This window comes from Rana temporaria, chromosome 7, assembly GCF_905171775.1.
Source record: "Rana temporaria chromosome 7, aRanTem1.1, whole genome shotgun sequence".
Lineage (NCBI taxonomy): Eukaryota > Metazoa > Chordata > Amphibia > Anura > Ranidae > Rana > Rana temporaria.
In genome coordinates this window covers 69,498,222-69,519,221 of record NC_053495.1, presented here as the reverse complement: position 1 = coordinate 69,519,221, position 21,000 = coordinate 69,498,222, and the positions used below count along the sequence as shown (strand labels likewise).

Genomic DNA, 21,000 nt, shown 5'->3' with positions numbered 1-21,000 from the left:
AGGAATAACAGATCCCCAACAACAATAGATCCCTGATCGGAACACAAGTTCACATGAGAACAACAATAGATCCTTGACAAAACTAGATCCCTGGCAGGAACAACAGATCCCCCAACAACAATAGATCCCTGATCGGAACACAAGTTCACATGAGAACAACAATAGATCCTTGACAACACTAGATCCCTGGCAGGAACAACAGATCCCCCAACAACAATAGATCCCTGATCTATTGTAACGCACAGAGAGCATTTTAGACACAGGAAAACAGGGAAGAAGAAATCAAACAGGAAGAAGAATGATGTCAGAAGAGCTTAGTAGCTCTGATTGGCCATTTCTGACATTCCCTGTCCTGGAGGCGATTTATAAATTGCCCCAGATCGCCTCAGGTCGCCCTGTGGTTCACATTCAAGTCGTGTCGGAATCGCCTCTGGAAGTCGCGCTGGAAGTCGGATCGCCCCAGTGTGAACCGGCTCTTATGGTTATTCATATGTCAGTTCATAAGTGACCCAAGTCATACGGCCAAATGGTTATATGTATGTGAATCACAATCTATACAGTGTAAATTAATATTAAATATTCAAAAAGTAGCAAAACACTGAAAAATCTCAAAGTGCATGAGCAAATAGTTCAAGTATAGCATCAATGTTGGAAAACACCCGTGCACAAAGCCAATGACGTCCGGACTCTTCAATTATGGACTAAATCCAGAGTGAGTTCCACCACCATGTGATAAGTAGATCTGATGATGGAGGACCCAGAAACACTTGTATGAATCACAACTGGATAATGAGGACACCCTGAATCCACAGCCTCGCTAGTCAGCACATTCCTTGCCAATGGTACAGCATGCAAGGAAAAAAGATGCCTTGATAGTGTAAAAACCTTTGGTATTTTATTAACCACTTAATGACCGGACCAATACGCTGCCTAAAGACCCAAGGTGTTCTTACAATTTGGCACTGCGCTGCTTTAACTGGTAATTGCGCGGTCATGCAATGTTGTACCGAAACGAAATTTGCGTCCTTTTCTTCCCACAAATAGAGCTTTCTTTTGATGGTATTTGATTGCCTCTGCGATTTTTATTTTTTGCGATATAAACGGAAAAAGACCGAAAATTTTGAAAAAAAAAATATTTTTCTTATAACAAAAAGTAAAAAATATCGAATAAATTAAATTTTAGTCAAACATTTAGGCCAAAATGTATTCAGCCACATGTCTTTAGTAAAAAAAATCGCAATAAGCGTATATTTATTGGTTTTCGCAAAAATTATAGCGTCTACAAACTAGGGTACATTTTCTGGAATTTACACAGCTTTTATTTTATGACTGCCTATCTAATTTCTTGAGGTGCTAAAATGGCAAGGCTGTACAAACCCCCCCCCCCAAATGACCCCATTTTGCAAAGTACACACCCCAAGGAAACTGCTAAGGCATGTTGAGTCCATTTAATATTTTTTTTTTTTGGTCCCAAGTGATTGAATAATGACAAAAAAAAAAAATTACAAAAAGTTGTCACTAAATATATTGCTCACACATGCCATGGTTATATGTGGAATTGCACCCCAAAATACATTCTGCTGCTTCTCCTGAGTACGGGGATACCACATGTTTAGGACTTTTTGGGAGCCTAGCCGCGTACGGGGCCCCAAAAACCAAGCACCGCCTTCAGCATTTCTAAGGGCGCAAATTTTTGATTTCACTCCTCACTACTAGGGTTGTCCCGATACCACTTTTTTAGGACCGAGTACAAGTACCGATACTTTTTTTCATGTAGTCGCCGATACCGAATACCGATACTTTTTTTAAATGTCATGTGACAGTTTTCAAACCACAATACAGACTAAGGATATTTTCTTTAGAATTATGAAGAACTCTAACTCAAGACATTATAAAAGAATAAAAATGAGTAAAAATGAATAAAAATGTTTTATTTGCTTGTCACGCAGTAGTAAAAAACTCAAAGAATTTTCATAGAACATGTTGATAAATACAAAAAAAGTATTCTATTTAGGTATCGGGAGCATTTGCGCGAGTACGAGTACTCCCGCAAATACTCGGTATCGGTCCCGATACCGATACTAGTATCGGTATCTGGACAACCCTACTCACTACCTATCCGTTTCGAAGGCCATAAAATGCCAAAATAGCACAAACCACCCCCCCCCCCAAATGACTCCATTTTGGAAAGTAGACACCCCAAGCTATTTGCTGAGAGGGATGTCGAGTCCATGGAATATTTTATATTTTGACACAAGTTGCGGGAATATGACAAACTGATTTTTTTTTTGGACGAAGTTGTCACTAAATTATATATTGCTCACACATGCCATAGTTATATGTGGAATTGCGCCCCAAAATACATTCTGCTGCTTCTCCGGAGTACGGGGATACCACATGTGTGGGACTTTTTGTGAGCCTAGCCGCATACGGGGCCCCGAAAACAAAGCACCACCTTCAAGATTTCTAAGGGCATACATTTTTGTTTTCACTCCTCACTATCTATCACTACCTATCACAGTTTCGAAGGCCATAAAATGCCAAGATGGCACACAACCCCCCCAAATGACCCCATTTTCGAAAGAAGACACCCCAAGCCATTTGCTGAGAGGCATGTTGAGTCCATGGAATATTTAATTTTATGGCCCCAAGTGATTGAATGACACAAAAAAAAAAAAAATTTACAAAACATTGCCACTAAATTATATATTTCTCACACATGCCATGGGCATATGTGGAATTACACCCCAAAATACATTCTGCTGCTTCTCCTGAGTACGGGGATACCACATGTGTGGGACTTTTTGGGAGCCTAGCCGCGTACGGGGCCCCGAAAACCAAGCACTGCCTTCAAGATTTGTGAGTGAAATCAAAAATTTATGTCCTTAGAAATCTTGAAGGTGGTGATTGGTTTTTGGGCTCCCAAAAAGGCCCACACATGTGGTATCCCCGTACTCAGGAGAAGCAGCAGAATGTATTTTGGGGTGCAATTCCACATATAACCGTGGCATGTGTGAGAAATATATCCTTTAGTGACAATGTTTTGTACATTTTTTTTTTTTGGTCATTATTCAATCACTTGGGGCAAAAAAATTTAATATTCCATGGACTCAACATGCCTCTCAGCAAATAGCTTGGGCTGTCTACTTTCCAAAATGGGGTCATTTGGGGGGGTTTTGTGCTATTTTGGCATTTTATGGCCTTCAAAACTGTGATAGGTAGTGAGGAGTGAAATCAAAAATTTGCACCCTTAGAAATGCTGAAGGCGGTGCTTGGTTTTCGGGGTCCCGTACGCGGCTAGGCTCCCAAAAAGTCCCAAACGTGGTATCCCCGTACTCAGGAGAAGCAGCAGAATGTATTTTAGGGTGCAACTCCACATATAACCATGGCATGTGTGAGCAATATATCATTTAGTGACCATTTTTTTTTTTTTTTTTCATTCAATCACTTTGGACAAAAAAAAAAAAATCAATGGACTCAACATGCCTCTCAGCAGTTTCCCTGGGGTGTCTTCTTTCCAAAATGGGGTAATTTTTTTTTTTTGTGCTATTTTGGCATTTTATGGCCTTCGAAACTGTGATAGGTAGTGAGGAGTGAAATCAAAAATGTACACCCTTAGAAAGCCTGAAGGCTGTGATTGTTTTTTGGGGTCCCGTACGCGGTTAGGCTCCCAAAAAGTCTCACACGTGGTATCCCCGTACTCGGGAGAAGCAGCAGAATGTATTTTGTGGTGTAATTCCACATATGCCCATGGCATGTTTGAGCAATATATCATTTAGTGACAACTTTGCGCAAAAAAAATAATATATATATATATATATATATTTATTTTTCCCGCAACTTGGGTCAAAATATAAAATATTCCATGGACTTGAGATGCCTCTCAGCAAATAGCTTGGGGTGTCTACTTTCCAAAATGGGGTCATTTGGGGGGGTTTTGAATTGTCCTGGCATTTAATGCACAACATTTAGAAGCTTATGTCGCACATCACCCACTCTTCTAACCATGCTCTCTGCCACCCCCAGTGCTCTCCACCACCCCCCCAGTGCTCTCTGCCACCCCCCCCCCAGTGCTCTACACCTCCCTCCATGCTCTCTGCTATCACCCTAGTGCTCTCCACCACCCCCCAGTGCTCTCTGCCACCCCCCCCAGTGCTCTCTGCCACCCCCCGCAGTGCTCTCTGCCACCCCCCGCAGTGCTCTCTGCCACCCCCCGCAGTGCTCTCTGCCACCCCCCACAGTGCTCTCTGCCACCCCCCATTGCTCTCTGCCACCCCCCATTGCTCTCTGCCACCCCCCAGTGCTCTACACCTCCCTCCATGCTCTCTGCTACCACCCCAGTGCTCTCCGCCACCCCCCAGTGCTCTCCGCCACCCCCCAGTGCTTTCTGCCACCCTCCAGTGCTTTCTGCCACCCTCCAGTGCTCTCAACCTCCCCTCCAGTGCTCTCAACCTCCCCTCCAGTGCTCTCAACTCCCCCCCCCCAGTGCTCTCTGCTACCCCCAGTGCTCTCAACTCCCCCCCCCCAGTGCTCTCTGCTACCCCCAGTGCTCTCTGCCACCCCCCAGTGCTCTCTGCCACCCCCCAGTGCTCTCTGCCACCCCCCAGTGCTCTCTGCCACCCCCCATTGCTCTCTGCCACCCCCCATTGCTCTCTGCCACCCCCCATTGCTCTCTGCCACCCCCCAGTGCTCTATGCCTCCCTCCATGCTCTCTGCTACCACCCCAGTGCTCTCCGCCACCCCCCAGTGCTCTCAACCTCCCCTCCAGTGCTCTCAACCTCCCCTCCAGTGCTCTCAACCTCCCCTCCAGTGCTCTCAACCTCCCCTCCAGTGCTCTCAACCTCCCCTCCAGTGCTCTCAACCTTCCCCCCAGTGATCTCCGCCTCCCCCAGTGCTCTCTGCCACGCCACCCCCCCAGTGCTCTCTGCCACACCCCCAGTGCTTTCAACCTCCCCACCAGTGCTCTCTGCCACCCCCCCCCCCCCCAGTGCTCTCTGCCACCCCCCTAGTGCTCTTTGCCACCCCCCTCCAGTGTTCTCCACCACCCCCATGCTCTCTGGCACCCCCCCCCCCAGTGCTCTCCAACTCCCTCCATGCTCCCTGCCACCCCCCAGTGCTCTCAACCACCCACCAGCGCTCTCCACCTCCCCGCATGTTCTCAGCCGGAGGTGCCGGTTAGCATGTCATGGGCTGCTCAATCAAAAATGCCCGGGCCTATTTTTTGTCCCAGTCCGGGCCTGCCCTACACTAATAATTAACTCGTGTGTGGAAGCGTTCAAAACATTCACCAATACAAAGACCAGGATCGGCAGGACATTGGGGACAAAAATAACGGGTGTCAATCTGCGCTTGGTACAGATACGACATCTTCTTTGGGGGGCTCGTTGGGTAAGGGTACTTTCGAGGGCATATGAAAAATGCCTCTCATGCAGTCGGCTTACTTCATTTGGTAGGGGATGGAGAGGTACAGTACCGCCTGGATACAGGAGTTCTGTGATGATATCCTTCTGTAATTGAAGGAAGGATCTATTCTGTCCTGAAGCTCTGTACAAGACAAAAGCATTCAGTAGAGCCAATTGAAATAAATGTAGAGACACTTTTTTGTACCAGCGTCTCGTCTTGCGGGCAATATGATACGGCGCCATCAACTGGTCGTTGAGGTCCACCCTTCCCATATTTTGGTTATATTCGTGGACAGAGGGGTTTCTCCACAACACCAGTCGCCGTATGAATTTGTACTGTCGTGTCTGCGTGAAGGGTGGTAAGAACGAAAACATTCCTATTGTCCCGCCACTTCACAGCGAGCAAATTTTTACATCTGCAGCAGGCTCTCGCCCCCAGCCTTAGATGAGAATCTACAAGCCTCTGGGGAAAGCCCCGGCGATTAGGTCGCACAGTGCCACATGCTCCAATCTGTTGATCAAACAAGTGACTAAAAAGTGGCACGCTGCTGTAAAAATTGTCCACATACAAGTGGTACCCCTTTCCGAATAATGGTGACACCAAGTCCCAAACGATCTTGCCAGCACTCCCCATGTAATCTGGGCATCCTTCCGGCTCTACCTGACTATCTTTGCCCTCGTAAACCCGAAAGCTCCATGTGTAGCCTGTGGCCCTGTCACAGAGCTTATAGAGCTTGACCCCGTATCTGGCACGCTTGTTGGGAATGTACTGCTTGAAAGACAAGCGGGCAGAAAATTTAATGAGCGACTCATCAACGCATACAACTTGCTGGGGATTAAACAAGGCTGCAAAATGTTCGTTGAAATGGTTTACGAGGGGCCGAATTTTGTAGAGCCGGTCAAATTCAGGGTCTCCACGTGGACGACAAAGTGCATTGTCACTGAAATGCAGGAACCGCAAGATCGCCTCGTATCGTTTCCTGGCCATATGAGCAGAGAACACGGGCATATGGTCAATTGGGTGTGTGGACCAATACATCCGCAAATCCGGAAATTGGTGTATGCCCATGTTGAGGGTAAGGCCCAGAAAGATCTTAAATTCGGAAACCTCAATAGGTTTCCATTCTTTGGCAAGGAGGGTCTGGGGATTAGCGGCGATGTAGGTACCAGCATATATAAATTACTCTGGTCCACAATAGATCTATAGAGATCTTCCGTGAAATACAGCGAATAAAAATCAAGTGCCATAAAATTCGCTGTATCCACCTGAATACCGGGTTGGCCAGTGAATGGGGGAAGTACGGGTGCTGCAGAAGTGGTGGGGACCCAATCAGGATAGGCAAATTCTGCAGGAAGGGCACTATGGGCACGACGGGCCTGTCTTTGTTTTCTTCTTGGTGGCAGCGGGACACTACTTGTGCTTGCCACCTCGCCAGCTTGAACTGCACTTATGGGACTCGCCACGTCTTACTGCAGTGCTGGATGAATGACCAGGGTGTACTAGGCCGCTGGTGCTTGCCAATCCACCAGAAGGAATAGCGGCGCTAGTACTGGCTCTCTGCTCCATACGAGGGACCTGCGGTTCTTGCCGCTCAACAACATCAGAATGGGGTCGGGTACGCCTGGCCTTAGCAGGGACCACAACTCCGTCGTCAGAGCTATCTGACATGGAGCCGCTGTCGTAAATAGGATCGTATTCTGAGCTAGATTCTGTCAGATGCGTGACCTCCTCTTCTTCACTATCTGTCATGCTCAGGATCCTAAGAGCCTCTTCACCAGTGTACATTCGCTTTGCCGTTTTGGGCTCTAAATTTAGTGGTACACTGTTGATGATTCACAGGTAAAAAAAGCATCTGACTATAGAAAGGAAAATGTAGAAAACGCTTCGAAAAAAACTGTTAGCGATCGCAGGGATCAGGCCTGTCCCTGCGAACGCTGCAGTTATGTGTCTTGTGTTTCTGAAGTGACAGTGATCGATCGATACTGCACTTGGGTGGGTTGGGCTGGGCAGAGGGGGAAAACGCAGGTGCTAGCGGGTATCTGGGATGATTCCGCTAACAATGCGTTTTTGGGTACCCTAAACTGCTGGGTACGCTAGTATAGATCTGATCAGATCAGGTATCGATCCGTTCAGATACTATACCACTAAGGGGGGTGTATGCTTTGCGAGTGGGTGTAAGCGGTACTGGCACTAACCTAACGCTGCCTGGGGTGACGCAGACCCTGACTGACGCTAACATTTTATTTATATCACCCGCCGGGCGATCAGGGGGTAAAACCTTTATTGGGTTATATACGGCGGGTGCCCTGATGCTATAAACAGCAAACTAACTAACCAGCGTCAACCGTAACACTTATACGGTGATCACTGGTGAAAGGGTTAACTAGGGGGCAATCAGGGGTTAAAAACTTTATTTATGGGGGTACCTAACGCTATAGAACCTGGCGGCGAACCTCAAAAAAAAACTAACTGCCTAGCGGCAACAGTGACACTAATACAGCGATCAGAAAATTGATCGCTTAGTGACACTGGCAATAGGGGGTGAAAGGGTTAACTAGGGCAGTGATCAAGGGGTTAAACCTTTATTAGGGGGGTAGGGGGCTACCCTGGACCTAAAGGGGGCTAAAACTAACTGCCCTGACACTTTTTTTTGTCACACTGACACTAAATGCAGTAATCAGAAAAAAAATGATCACTGCATTCAGTGACACTGTGACAGTGGACTGGGGGGGGGGGGTGATCAGCGGTGACTGGGGGGGGTTAAATGTGCCTAATGTACTGGTGTTAGTGTGGTGTTTGGAACGTACTTGTGTGATGTCTTCTCTCCGCAGCGGTGGTCGATATGACCACCACGAGGAGAGATCACACACTTCCCTCTTCCTGCGTTTACACTAAACACAGGAAGAGGCGGGGGGGGGTGCTGGCATTGGCTGAGAGCGATCGCAAGGGGGTGGCTGAAAACGAACAGCCGCCCCCTCATCCCGGATTGCTTCTGCAGCTTACCGAACAGCCGCATGTACCGGGGGGGTCCCGATCGGACCCCCGACCCACGTCAAGCAGAGCACATACAGGTACGTACATGTGCCTGTCCATGCCATTCTGCTGACGTATATGTACATGAGGAGGTCGGCAAGTGGTTAAACATAAAAAGTAAATATTGCACTCCAAATATTGTAGAAAAAACAGCCTTAAGCCTGCTGTGCCGGTCGGACGCAAGCAGGCAGACCCATCCGTCTGGAGATCGAGCAGTTGTAGGTGGTGATGTCAGTGGCCCTCGTTTCGTGATGGGTCAAGTCATCCAGGGGCACTGAGAAGTCCTGCAAAGGAAAATGGGAGAGACTGCCCAAAAATAGGTGTGCCAAGCTTGTAGTATCATACTCAAAAAGATTTGAGGCTGTAATTGGTGCCAAAGGTGATTGAACAAAGTATTGAGCAAAGGTTGTGAATACTTATGTACATGTGATTTGTTTCCATTTTTTTTTTATTTCTAATAAATTTACAAAGATTGCAAACAAACTTCTTTCGCATTGTCATTATGGGGTATCGTTTGTATTTTGAGGAAAATAATGAATTTAATTATTTCCGGGTGCACTGTAACGTGGAGAAATCTGCATGCATTGGAGAGCTGTACTGTATAATAGTTTTTTTTGTTTCATTTGGGGGGGGGGATTGTTGCTCATGCTGTAATAAAGAGTCTGAAGTGTAAATATGGCCTTGTTTAGAGAGCACTGTAAGTGTAACTAAAGGCAAAACTTGAAACCTTTCAATGAGGACAGTGGTTCTGGTGACTCTGATGACAACCTGGGATTCCCTCACTTTGGAGGGATTTTCTATTACTTCCTGTTCTGGCCATGGAACAGGAAGTGAAGATAAGTCTTATCTCCTATGGGAAATGGCAAAAAAAAACTGAAAGGGTTTGTAATACCCCCTTACTCTATCCAAAATTAAAAAATAATTGCCTTTAGTTACACTTTATTTATATCTAGCATCTGATTCTCATACTCTCACCTACATGGTACAGTTTCAGGTGGAAGACAACAAATTTGTATGTGTTTTTAGACATTAAAAGGAAACCAAAAACCTACAGTGGGGAAAATACAGACTATGTAAAGTGTCTTGACATGAATTAAATTGAATAGCTGAACAATTGGCACATACAGCAAATCAAGCAAGATCTCTTCATAAAGTGCTGATTTGATATGCAGATTGTTGTGGTGTACTTGCACATACATGTCAGTTGTATATTCTAATAGGCAAAAGCAACTTAATCAGTTTTCATATTTTTTCAGGGTTCTCTCAAAGTTTGCCTTTAGTTTGTCACCTGACTGGGAATTACCCGTGAAAAGGGAGGTGAGTGTGAGTGACTTTTTTATATACTTTCCCTACCAGTTGTATTACATACAGTGCAAGGAGTTACTCCTTCATTATACAGTCTTTAGCAAATTAGAAAATAAAGCTCAACACTTGTTTTGTTGGCATAGAAACAATCATCAATATTTTTTTCCCAGCTTTATACCAATAGGCTTTAATACTTTTTTATTAAATGGTTGGGCAGCCTATGGGCAGGAATAATTATACTGAAGACTGAGACAGTCATGCCCTGTACACACGATCGGTCCATCCGATGAAAACGGACTGATGGATTTTTTCATCAGTTATCCGATGAAGCTGACTGATGATCAGTCGTGGCTACACACCATCGGTTAAAAAAACGATTGTGTCAGAACGCGGTCACGTAAACCACGTATGACGGCTCTATAAAGGGGAAGTTCAAATCCAATGGCGCCACCCTTGTGGCTGCTTTAGCTGATTTCGTGTTAGTAAAAGATGATTCACGCTTTTCTGTCTGTTACAGCGTGATGAATGTGCTATCTCCATAACGAACGCTAGTTTTACCAGAACGAGTGCTCCCGTCCCCTAATTTAGTCTGAGCATGCGTGGATTTTTAACGGATGGACGTGCCTACAGACGATCGTTTTTTTCCTATCGATTAGTTAACCATCAGATAATTTTAAAACAACTTCCTAGTTTTTTAACCGATGGATAAAAAAACAATGGGGCCCACACACGATCGGTTAGTCTGATGAAAACGGTCCATCAGACCGTTTTCATTAGACAAACCGATCGTGTGTACACGGCATCATATTTGGCTAACAAGTAATGGGCAGATTAAAATGTTTTATACTCTTTGTTTTCCATGTGATAACGAGATGCAGTTAATGGTGTTTTGTACACTTGTTAGGCAGTGGGGGGGTCATTTACTATAGCGACGGGAAGTACTGGATGCATTATATGTAATATCGGCCATTTCAAGCAATTAAGAGTTCAACTATGCAAACGTGCAATTGAAAATTTGCGCTATTGTGAATATGCCTTGGTGAATTCAGAATCGTCACTGATCAACGATTCGGTAGTGCCAATTTCGACCAAGTTATTATATAGCAACCATGATCCATGTATGTGAAGAAAACATTTTTAGGCGAGATGTGCTCTACCTCGTGTGCATCTATTGATGTATATTGCTAGTTTTTTTCTTCTCTTTTTACAACAAATGCAGTTATGTATGAGCATTAGAGTAATGTCTGCTATTCTGTAAAGTTGTGGAGATGTTGCTGGCGCAAATGAAAATATATTAAATTATAATGGTGGGTGTGCTGCAATCAAGAAAAATGGGTCAAGTCACCTAAGTGGTGCCTGGTCCTTTAAGAAATATGTGTAGTAAGTGGATTGCGCTCCCCTTTTTTTCTCTCACCACCTATTTCTAGGTACTAGATAAATTATTGATCATTAATACGTATCACTTCTGTTTAAAATAAATGTGCCAATATTCTTCTCAAAACAATTATATAAAAGCACACACGAACCTATAAAGCTTACATAAATCTGCCCATGCAGTTATGAGATGGTGTTTACATATTACTTCGGTGCCCTTATCCAATATATAAAAGGTGACTGCCCATCCAAGGCAAACAAGTGAAAAAAATGAAAAGAATATAATATAAAAATTAAATGAAACAAACATATATATGTGGCAATTAGATAGAGGATTGAAAAATAGGTCCTCTATTCATTAAAGTCCCAGTGTGCTGGTCAAATGTTCATACAAGTGCTTCTCCCGTGAGTTTATAACACAGCAATTATGACACCACTTCTGTGATATTCCCGTCACCGCTAGAAATGGCCACTCACCAGATCTCAATCAATCAAATGCCTTTGGTTCATTCCCAGGATAACCAATCCTCTCACACGTCTGTTTACCAATTGCCAGATGCCTTCAATATGCCAATGGGGTCTTTGTCTCTCCTACAATGGCTCATAAAAAAAGTGCCCCTCATGGTGTAGTATGTAAAAAATGTATTGACTATTTAAAAACAAACAGGTATTGCACTCACATTTAGATGTGCCTGTATGCCGGCACCAAGCTTCTCCAACCATGTACCGTATTTTCCGGCGTATAAGACGACTTTCTACACCCATATTATTCTGCCAAAAGAGGAGGGTCGTCTTATACGCTGGGTGCAGAGGCCGAACTGTTAATTTTTCTCGTTTTGGGTGCTCAGTACCTGTTATGGAGGCCGCCAGGTTGTAGAGGAGATGCCGCGGTGCTCGTTACGGCATGAAGACGCCGTTAAATCCATGCTTAAACCCCCGCCTGTTCCTCCGTAGTGAAGTTGTCCCTGTCGGGTGCCGAGCATGCAGTGTAATACAGTGCACGCCACTCAGCCAATCCCGCGCTCTGTTGCACTCTGCTGCTGACTAAAGCCTGCTCGTATTGGTGCGGCGCAGGCTGATGATGTCACAGCCTCTGCTGCCAATCAGAGCAGGCTTTGCATCCATCAACAAGGTAGTCAGATGCATTGCCTGCCGTGATTGACTCAGCGGTGCACACTGTATTCTGCACTGTAACGGACCTGAATAGAAATTTTAAAGGTCCAGTAATACAATTAATGATACGGTACTAAAAGATTGTTCTGACAGCCAATTATTCAGCTAAGGTATTAGCTTAGCTAATTATTCAGCCAAGGTATTTCCTGATAAATGGAAAGGGGATATGAAAGAAAATAAATTTTAAACGTCCAGTACTACAATTAATGATACAGTATACTATATTATTCTGCCAGCTGATTATTCAGATTTTAAAAGATGTTTTTTTTTATGTTTCTGATTTTTTTTTTTTTTTAAATGGTGTTGTCTCGGAAGGGGGTAGTCTTATACGGCGAGTATAGCCCAAAACCCAAGTTTTCACTGGAAAAATAGGGGGTCGTCTTATACGCCGGAAAATACGGTATGCAAAGTAAAAATCGTTCCTTTCGTGTTCCCCCAGCGCCCACCTCACGATTAGCGCACGGTTCTGTGGGTATCAGCAGCCTCTATGCGTTTCGCAATCAATATTGCATCCTCAGGAAGCTGCTGTACTTTCATTATGCCTCTGTATTTATAGCCCTCAGAAGTGCGCGGACCGGAAGGAGCGGACACGCTGGGGTGTATTTGTGCTATAGAGCCTGGTATTGAGATTGTGCTAAAAACGTTGTTTTGTAGCATAAATAAACAGGAATAAGTAAAATGGTGACAGGACAGCTTCCGGGAGGGCGGAGTGATTACACTCGGCGAGGTGCAGAAAGTGGCTTCTGCATCTAATGAATGAAAGCCTAGAGAGTACCAAGATGGCGGATTGACCACATCCGGCCGGACGAAACATCAACATCCGGCCGGACGTGAATAATCAACATAGAGTACCAAGATGGCGGAGACGCCACATCCGGTCCGACGGGATGTCAACATCCTGGTTGGACGCGGAACACGATTTCTGTAATATAACTTAAATGACAGGTATATTAAACAATAAGAGAAGGGGCCATAAATATATAGAGCACTAATATGTGCTTAAAACACAAGGGGAACAACGGGGAAGAAAGCAGGGCACACCAGGGCAATGGTTCCAGTAAATAAAATGGTGACGGAATCACTTCCGGTCCTCGCACTTCCGGGAGGACGTAGGGGCGGGAATTTCAAAGAACAAACAAATTCAGAGGGCTATAAATACAAAGGCATAATGGAAGTACAGCAGCTTCCTGAGGATGCAATATTGATTGCGAAACGCATAGAGGCTGCTGACACCCACAGAACCGTGCGCTAATCGTGAGGTGGGCGCTGGGGGAACACAAAAGGAACGATTTTTTCTTTGCATACATGGTTGGAGAAGCTTGGTGTCGGCATACGGGCACATCTAAATGTGAGTGCAATACCTGTTTGTTTTTAAATAGTCAATACATTTTTTTACATACTACACCATGAGGGGCACTACTCTTTTTTATGAGCCATTGTAGGAGAGACAGAGACCCCATTGGCATATTGAAGGCATCTGGCAATTGGTGAACAGACGTGTGAGAGGATTGGTTATCCTGGGAATGAACCAAAGGCATTTGATTGAGATCTGGTGAGTGGCCATTTCTAGCGGTGACGGGAATATCACAGAAGTGGTGTCATTATTGCTGTGTTATAAACTCACGGGAGAAGCACTTGTATGAACATTTGACCAGCACACTGGGACTTTAATGAATAGAGGACCTATTTTTCAATCCTCGATCTAATTGCCACATATATATGTTTGTTTCATATAATTTTTATATTATATTCTTTTCATTTTTTTCACTTGTTTGCCTTGGATGGGCAGTCACCTTTTATATATTGGATAAGGGCACCGAAGTAATATGTAAACACTGTCATAACTGTATGGGCAGATTTATGTAAGCTTTATAGGTTCGTGTGTGCTTTTATATAATTGTTTTGAGAAGAATATTGGCACATTTATTTTAAACAGAGGTGATACGTATTAATGATCAATAATTTATCTAGTACCTAGAAATAGGTGGTGAGAGAAAAAAGGGGAGCGCAATCCACTTACTACACATATTCTGTAAAGTTACTTGTATTGAACATTTACACTTGCATATCTATTGTATGCTATTTAAAAAGAAAAAAACATTTAGGTGGCTATAAGGCTACTTTCGCACTGAGAAGCTTTGCAGGTGTTATAGAACTAAAAATAGTGCCTGCAAAGCCACCTGAAAGAGATGCTCCTCTCAGTCCAGTGTGAAAGCCCAAGGACTTTTACACTGGAGTGGTGCGCTGGCAGGACGCTCAAATATTTCCTGCCAGAGGCTTTTTTGAGGTGCTGCAGGAGCGGTGTATACACCGCTCCTAAAGCACCCGCCACCGGTTTTAACCCTTTTTTGGACGCTAGCGGGGGTTAAAAGTACCCCGCTAGCGGCCGAATAGGGGCCGCAAAAACTACGGTAAAGCGCCACTAAAATTAGCGGCGCTTTACCGCCAATTGCACACCGCTCCAGTGTGAAAGTAGCCCAGAGCAGTAATTATTTATGTTCATTCTTTTAATCATACTACACTATTATGGCAGGTCTTGGCGTGCTCGGCACAATGGCTTGGTGGGCTACTCAGATGTCTCCTAAGCACTCAAGTTCAAATCCCAGCCAACCTACCACCCACCAGCTATGTTTATTTTTCTTGTGCATAAGCATATTAAAACAAACAAACAAGAAAAAGTAAACTGCCCGTCAGGCTGGGTTTACACTGGTACGAGTCATAAAACTTTCATCCTACTTTGCTCTGCTACGTCAGTTCTACATCGGTCCTACATCCATCCAACTTGAATGAACAGGATACTACTTTGATCAGACTTTGTGATAGTATGACTTGTCCTTTGACCTATCAAAATAATCCCAGTGTAAGATAAATTCCTTTCACTGCTGCTGTAATCACCATGTCGGATGTCAAATGTCGGATGGTTAGGACAAGGATCCTACTTTGATTCAAATTCAGTGGGCTGAAGTAGGATCAAAGTCGGACCAAAGTAGTACAGAGAGCATTTTCAAAGTCAGACCGACTTGTCAGACCAGTTAAGACGGCTCACATAGGAAAACATTGATTTTCACATGTAATGCGACATGAGCTCCCAATGTCGGAGCGTTTGTCGGACAAGTGTGAACCCAGTCTTAACTAGTGTGTGTTGTTTGGAATTCCACACCATATTATTTAATTACTTGCATATCATTGCATGCATTTGAAGTTAATATAATAGAATCAACCAAACTAAAGCGCATTGGCTAATTGGCCTTGGCCTATTTTTAGCATATGCTGCTGTGGCTAATTGCATTGCTGAAAAAAGGTGAATGGCAATCTTTTAGTATCCCTCTGTGGAATTTTAACCCATGAGAAGGCCTGAGTTTTTCAAGGTAGAAGCGCTGACCACAAGCCCATTGGACTGAGCACAACCAAAATATATTTACTAGTGTTTGTTTTTAATTATATACAATGATTTTTAGCAAATGGGCCATTGATATTAGGGAAACAACCATGCTCATGTGGCATTGGCTATTATAAAAAAAATGGCGTAGAGTTCCCCCCCAGTCCATACCAGGCCCTTTGGGTACGATGTGCCCGATGTACCCAAAAATGTGCACACAGAGCACATGAAGTTGGAACCCTCCCATTGAGGCTGAGCGATTTTGATTTATTTATTTTTTACATATTTGGGTCCGTCTGGCTCTGTGATTGACGATGGATGTAATGAAATTTGAGTGTCTAGTTCCCCTTAAAATCCATAGCAGACCCAAAGGGTCTGGTATGAACTGTGGGGGGGGGGGGGGGAGAATCCCTGTTGAAAAAAAAATGTCCTACTAGCCAATGCCACATCAGCAGGAGCATGGTTGTTTTTCTAATATTAATGGCTCATTTGCAAAACATTATTGTATAGAATTAAAAATATTAAACACTAATGGGGCAGATCCACAGAGCAAGTACGCCGGCGTATCTACTGATACGCCGGCGTACTTTCAAATTTCCCGCGTCGTATCTTTAGTTTGAATCCTCAAACCAAGATACGACGGCATCTGGGTAAGATCCGACAGGCGTACGGCTTCGTACGCCTTCGGATCTTAGATGCAATACTTTGGCGCCCGCTGGATGGAGTTTGCGTCGTTTTCCGCGTTGGATATGTAAATTAGCGCAGCCGTCGCATTTTCCAACGTCGTCTGTAGTTGGCTTTTTCCGGCGTATAGTTAAAGCTGTTTTTTTACGGCGTATAGATAGACTTGCCATGTTAAAGGGTCACTAAAGGATAAAACATTTTTTGCTGAAATGACTGTTTACAGGGTATAGAGACATACAAGTTAACTGATTCCTTTTAAAAATTATTAAAAATAGATTAAATTCAATCATATAATGTGCCTACAGTTTCACTTTAGTTTTTAAACTGGTTTCATGTTTCTGTGAAGTAAAGAGACCCACAGAACAAAAACAAACAAATCCAGGGCAGGGTTTTGTTTTTAAAATGAATCCGATTGGTTCTGAGGAGTTTTGGACCACAGTGAAAAGCTGCCATGAGATTTTTCATAAGGAGCCAGACAAGCAGGAAGTGTGGAGATCACAGCAGAATTACAGCAACTTCAAAGCAAAAACGAACAATGAGGACATGAAACCAGTACTGCAGTAAGGTAAAGGAAGCTATTTAGCTAAAAAAAAATTCCTTTAGTGATCCTTTAAGTATGGCCGTCGTTCCCGCATCGAAATTTGACATTTTTTTTTTTTTTTGCGTAAGTCGTCCATGAATAGGGATGGACGTAACTCGCGTCTAAGTTAAAAAAATGACGTCCTAGCGACGTCATTTAGCGCAATGCACGGCGGGAAATTTCGTGACGACGCATGCGCAGTTCATTTGGTTTAAATGAATCACGCCCCCTAATCGCCGATTTGAATTCCGCCGCTAGAAATACACTACGCCCCCGTAACTTATGGCGCAAAATCATTGAGGATTCGAAATTCCGCCAGGTAAGGTACGGCGGCGCAGCGTATCTCTGTAAGGTTGTGCTCAGCCCAATAGGCTAGTGGTCTGCGCTTCTACCTTGAAATACTCAGGGGTTCAAATCCCACAGAGGGTATCACCTACAAAATGTCTGCATCGGACTTGACAGCATATGCTTTTCTCCAAATTTGGGCATGGAGTTCCCCTTAAAGCGTGGGTTCACCCAAAAAAAAAAAATTAATATTACATCTAGCAGAGCCAGCCTAGTAAGGGCATTTACTTTCGGCTGTTTTTTTCATCTTTTTCTCCGTACATACCTTTATATTCTGTTTTTGTCCAGGGCTTCCGGGTTCCGATGACTGCGGGACTGGGCGTTCCTATCCTTCGGTTCGATGACTGACGGCTTGTGAAACAGGTGACCTGTCGCACAATGCGCGTCACCAGATGTCGGGAAATAGCTAAGCTGCGAGTCGGCACTATATGGCGCCTGCGCAATCAGCTCTACACGGCGGGCGCAGGCGCCGTATAGTGCCGACTCGCAGCTCGGCTATTTCCGGAAATCTGGTGACGCGCGTTGTGCGACAGGTCACCTGTTTCACAAGCCGTCAATCATCGAACCGAAGGATAGGAACACCCAGTCCCGCAGTCATCCTATCCCTGCCTCAGGGTTCCGAACGCCCAGTCCCGGAGTCATCAGTACGCAGAAGCCCTGGACCAAATCAGAATATAAAGGTAAGCATGGAGAAAAAAAAAAAAAAAACTGCCGAAAGTAAATGCCCTTACTATGCTGGCTCTAATGTTAAAAAAACGTTTTTAGGGTGAACCTCCACTTTAAAATCTATGCCAGACTCAAAGGGCCTGGTATGCATTGGGGAGGCAGGCGGAGACTTAGCCATGTGGTCTTACAAAAAACAGTCGCTTCCAGCGCTAATAGTTCTTCCAAGGTGTCACGTAACAGATATCAGATAAAACGGTGGTGTAAAAGGTATATATGGTATCCCAAAGCTAGGTGGATGCTGCCTTCCTCTGATGGGGTAATCCGAAAGGAACTAAAAGAAAAACAAATGGAAGGCGTGCACTTCTAGTGCATTACCAGAGATAATTTAATAATAAAAAATTGTATAAAAGTGGGTACTTACAAAATGCAACTGACAAAAGGCCATAAACACAGTGCATGGACATGCACACAACACGGGGTACAGCTAACGCGTTTTGGGGGCGCACCCCCTTCCTCAGAGCTAGGCCATGTGGTCTGCTTGTTTTGTGGTTCTATTGCCAGAAATGGCTTGCAGCCAGGGAAAACGATTCAAATGTAATTTTTTGGTGTTTAAATATGTCATTATTGCTGCAGCAGGTTCGAGACTCAGGACAAATGCAACACTTTACAGGCAGATGAAGGGGACCTCCCAAACACTCTTTTGAATCTAAAATTTTGCTTTTCTGTTTTCACTTTTAACATCCTTTACCCCTTGGCACCTGCCTTTTAAGGGGTTTGCCGTTCTCAGAGGTGGGGCGGGGCTGCTGGCACTATTACATGCAAATATGCATCCACTGTGTGCCAAGGCCCAGCTACCGGGAGCGGCATATTTGCATGTGCTCTGCGCCAACTGTTTTACAATCACTGCTCCTTTACAAGCTTAGACCATATATACAGGGGCCCAGATTCTCAAAGAAGTTACACCGGCGTATCTCGAGATGCGGGGCATAAGTGTATATACACGCCGGCGTATCTATGCGCCGTACCCACAGAACCAGATACGCCTGAAAATAGGCTTCTTCCGACCGACGTAACTTTTCTACACCGGGAGAAGCGTGGGCGCATATTTACGCTGGGCGCATCCCATTGATTTCCTATTCAAATATGTAAATGAGGGAGATACGCCGATTCCCGAACGTACGTGCGTCCGAAGCAGGCTACGCGCGGTGCACGTAAGACATACGTCCGGCCTAAAGTTACCCCTCATAAAGCAGGGGTAACTTTGCACCAGACGTGGGCAAGTCAGCTGGAGAGCAACTACAGCAGCACCGTTACGAACGAGCTGAGCAACCACATGCCAACATGCCAGGGGCAGGCATGGTCATAACACTACTAGTGTGTGCAAAGGCGCGTAGAAGGAGGAGGGCACGGGAGAGGATATACCGAACGCGCATGAATGTCTTTGGCATGGGGGATTCGGAGATGTATCGCATCTTCAGATTCAACACTGATGCCATCCTGGAATTAACCACAGCCCTGCATGATGAAATCACCAGCCAGAGACACCGCTCACATATAGTGCAGCCACTGGTCAAGGTACTGGCAGCACTGCATTTCCTGGCCAGTAGATCATTCCAGCGTACAAGTGGAGTAGTGGCTGGGATGTCACAAACCAGCATGAGCAGATGTGTGCACCAGGTTGTCCCCGCAATCCTCACACGCATGTCCCACCACATCATCAGACCCACCCAGGAGCACCTGCGGCATAAGGCAATGCAGGATTTCTTCAGTATTGCAGGATTCCCACGCACTGTGGGGGCCTTTGATTGCACACATGTGGCACTACGACCCCCCCCCCCCCCCGTGCCACAGAGCACATATACCGCAATCGGAAGCACTGGCATTCCATCAACGTACAGGTGATAGTCCATGGCCAAGGCCTCATATGGCACGTCCGTGCCAAACACCCAGGGTCCAGCCACGACAGCTACATATACGGTCAAAGCACCATCCCAACAGAATTTGAACAGAACGTGTATGGGGATAGCTGGCTGGTTGGTGAGTGACATGGGAGTCAGGCATGACTGTCCGACCCCATGATGCAGACATCACGAGGGGCACATGCACGACTAACATCCTCCTGTCTTTTCCCTTCCAGGTGACTCTGCATATGCACTTGGGCCCCATCTCATGACTCCATTCCAGGATCCCCAAACCAGAGGAGAGAGAAACTACAATGAAGCATACATACATACCCGTGCAGTGGTGGAACGCACATTTGACATCCTGAAGTCCCGTTTCCGATGCCTGGATAAGTCCGGGGGGACCCTGTTGTATTCCCCAAACTTTGTGTGCCAGATCATCGTTGCATGTTGCATACTGCACAACTTTGCAGAGAGAAAGGGCCTGGAGATTGACATACGTGATGACCTGACCCCCGAACCAGACATTCCCCCCCCCCCCCCCCTGCCCGAGGCTACCCCGTCTGCTGAGGGAACAGCAGTCAGGAGATGCCTAGTGGAACGTATCTTTGCATGTGTCACCCCCACATTCACACACCAGTCACACTATACTCTGCACGCCTCACCGTGTGCAGTAATTTAGCAAAGAAAAAAACTCATGACCTGAGGGAAAAAAAAAACAACTCAACACCAGAGCAAAGATAAGGCAAAACAAAAAAATCAGTTGCCCTGTCGTGGGCCAAGCCTGCTGCCACGGCTCCGTAATTGCCTGGTAGAAGCCTCCTTTACATCAGGTGGAGGAGCATCCCCTGGTCTCTCCCTGGCTGGCAGCCTGCCCTCTAAAGCCACGGCTATGCGGGTGAGGATGGAATTGGTCTCTGCCTCCCCTCCGCCTCAATGGCAGCTGTGTTGCTTTGTATGGCCTCTGTCAGGAACTTCACCTCTGCCACGAGGGTAGCCGTTGTGGCTTGCAGCTCCCCCAGGCAGGTGATCACCGCTGCACTGTTGCCAGTGAGATCTAGAAGAGCGTCATTTATGTTGCCCGTGGAGGCCAGGCTGTCTGCCACACGACGCATCTCCACGGTCATCTCACCCATATGGCAGGTCTGGGAGTCTTG

General features: G+C 45.4%; 1 protein-coding gene across 6 annotated transcripts in view; it reads left to right on the top strand.

Moving 5' to 3' along the window:
• Positions 1–21,000, top strand: part of SGSM3 (small G protein signaling modulator 3) — a 439,637-nt gene that overhangs the window by 397,175 nt on the left and 21,462 nt on the right. For 5 of the 6 annotated variants that reach the window (XM_040359570.1, XM_040359574.1, XM_040359568.1 and 2 more), the window contains one exon: positions 9,693–9,759. In XM_040359570.1, the coding sequence (XP_040215504.1) occupies positions 9,693–9,759 (67 nt within the window). The remainder of the gene's footprint in view (positions 1–9,692; positions 9,760–21,000) is intronic. The other variant, XM_040359572.1, reaches the window with a different exon arrangement.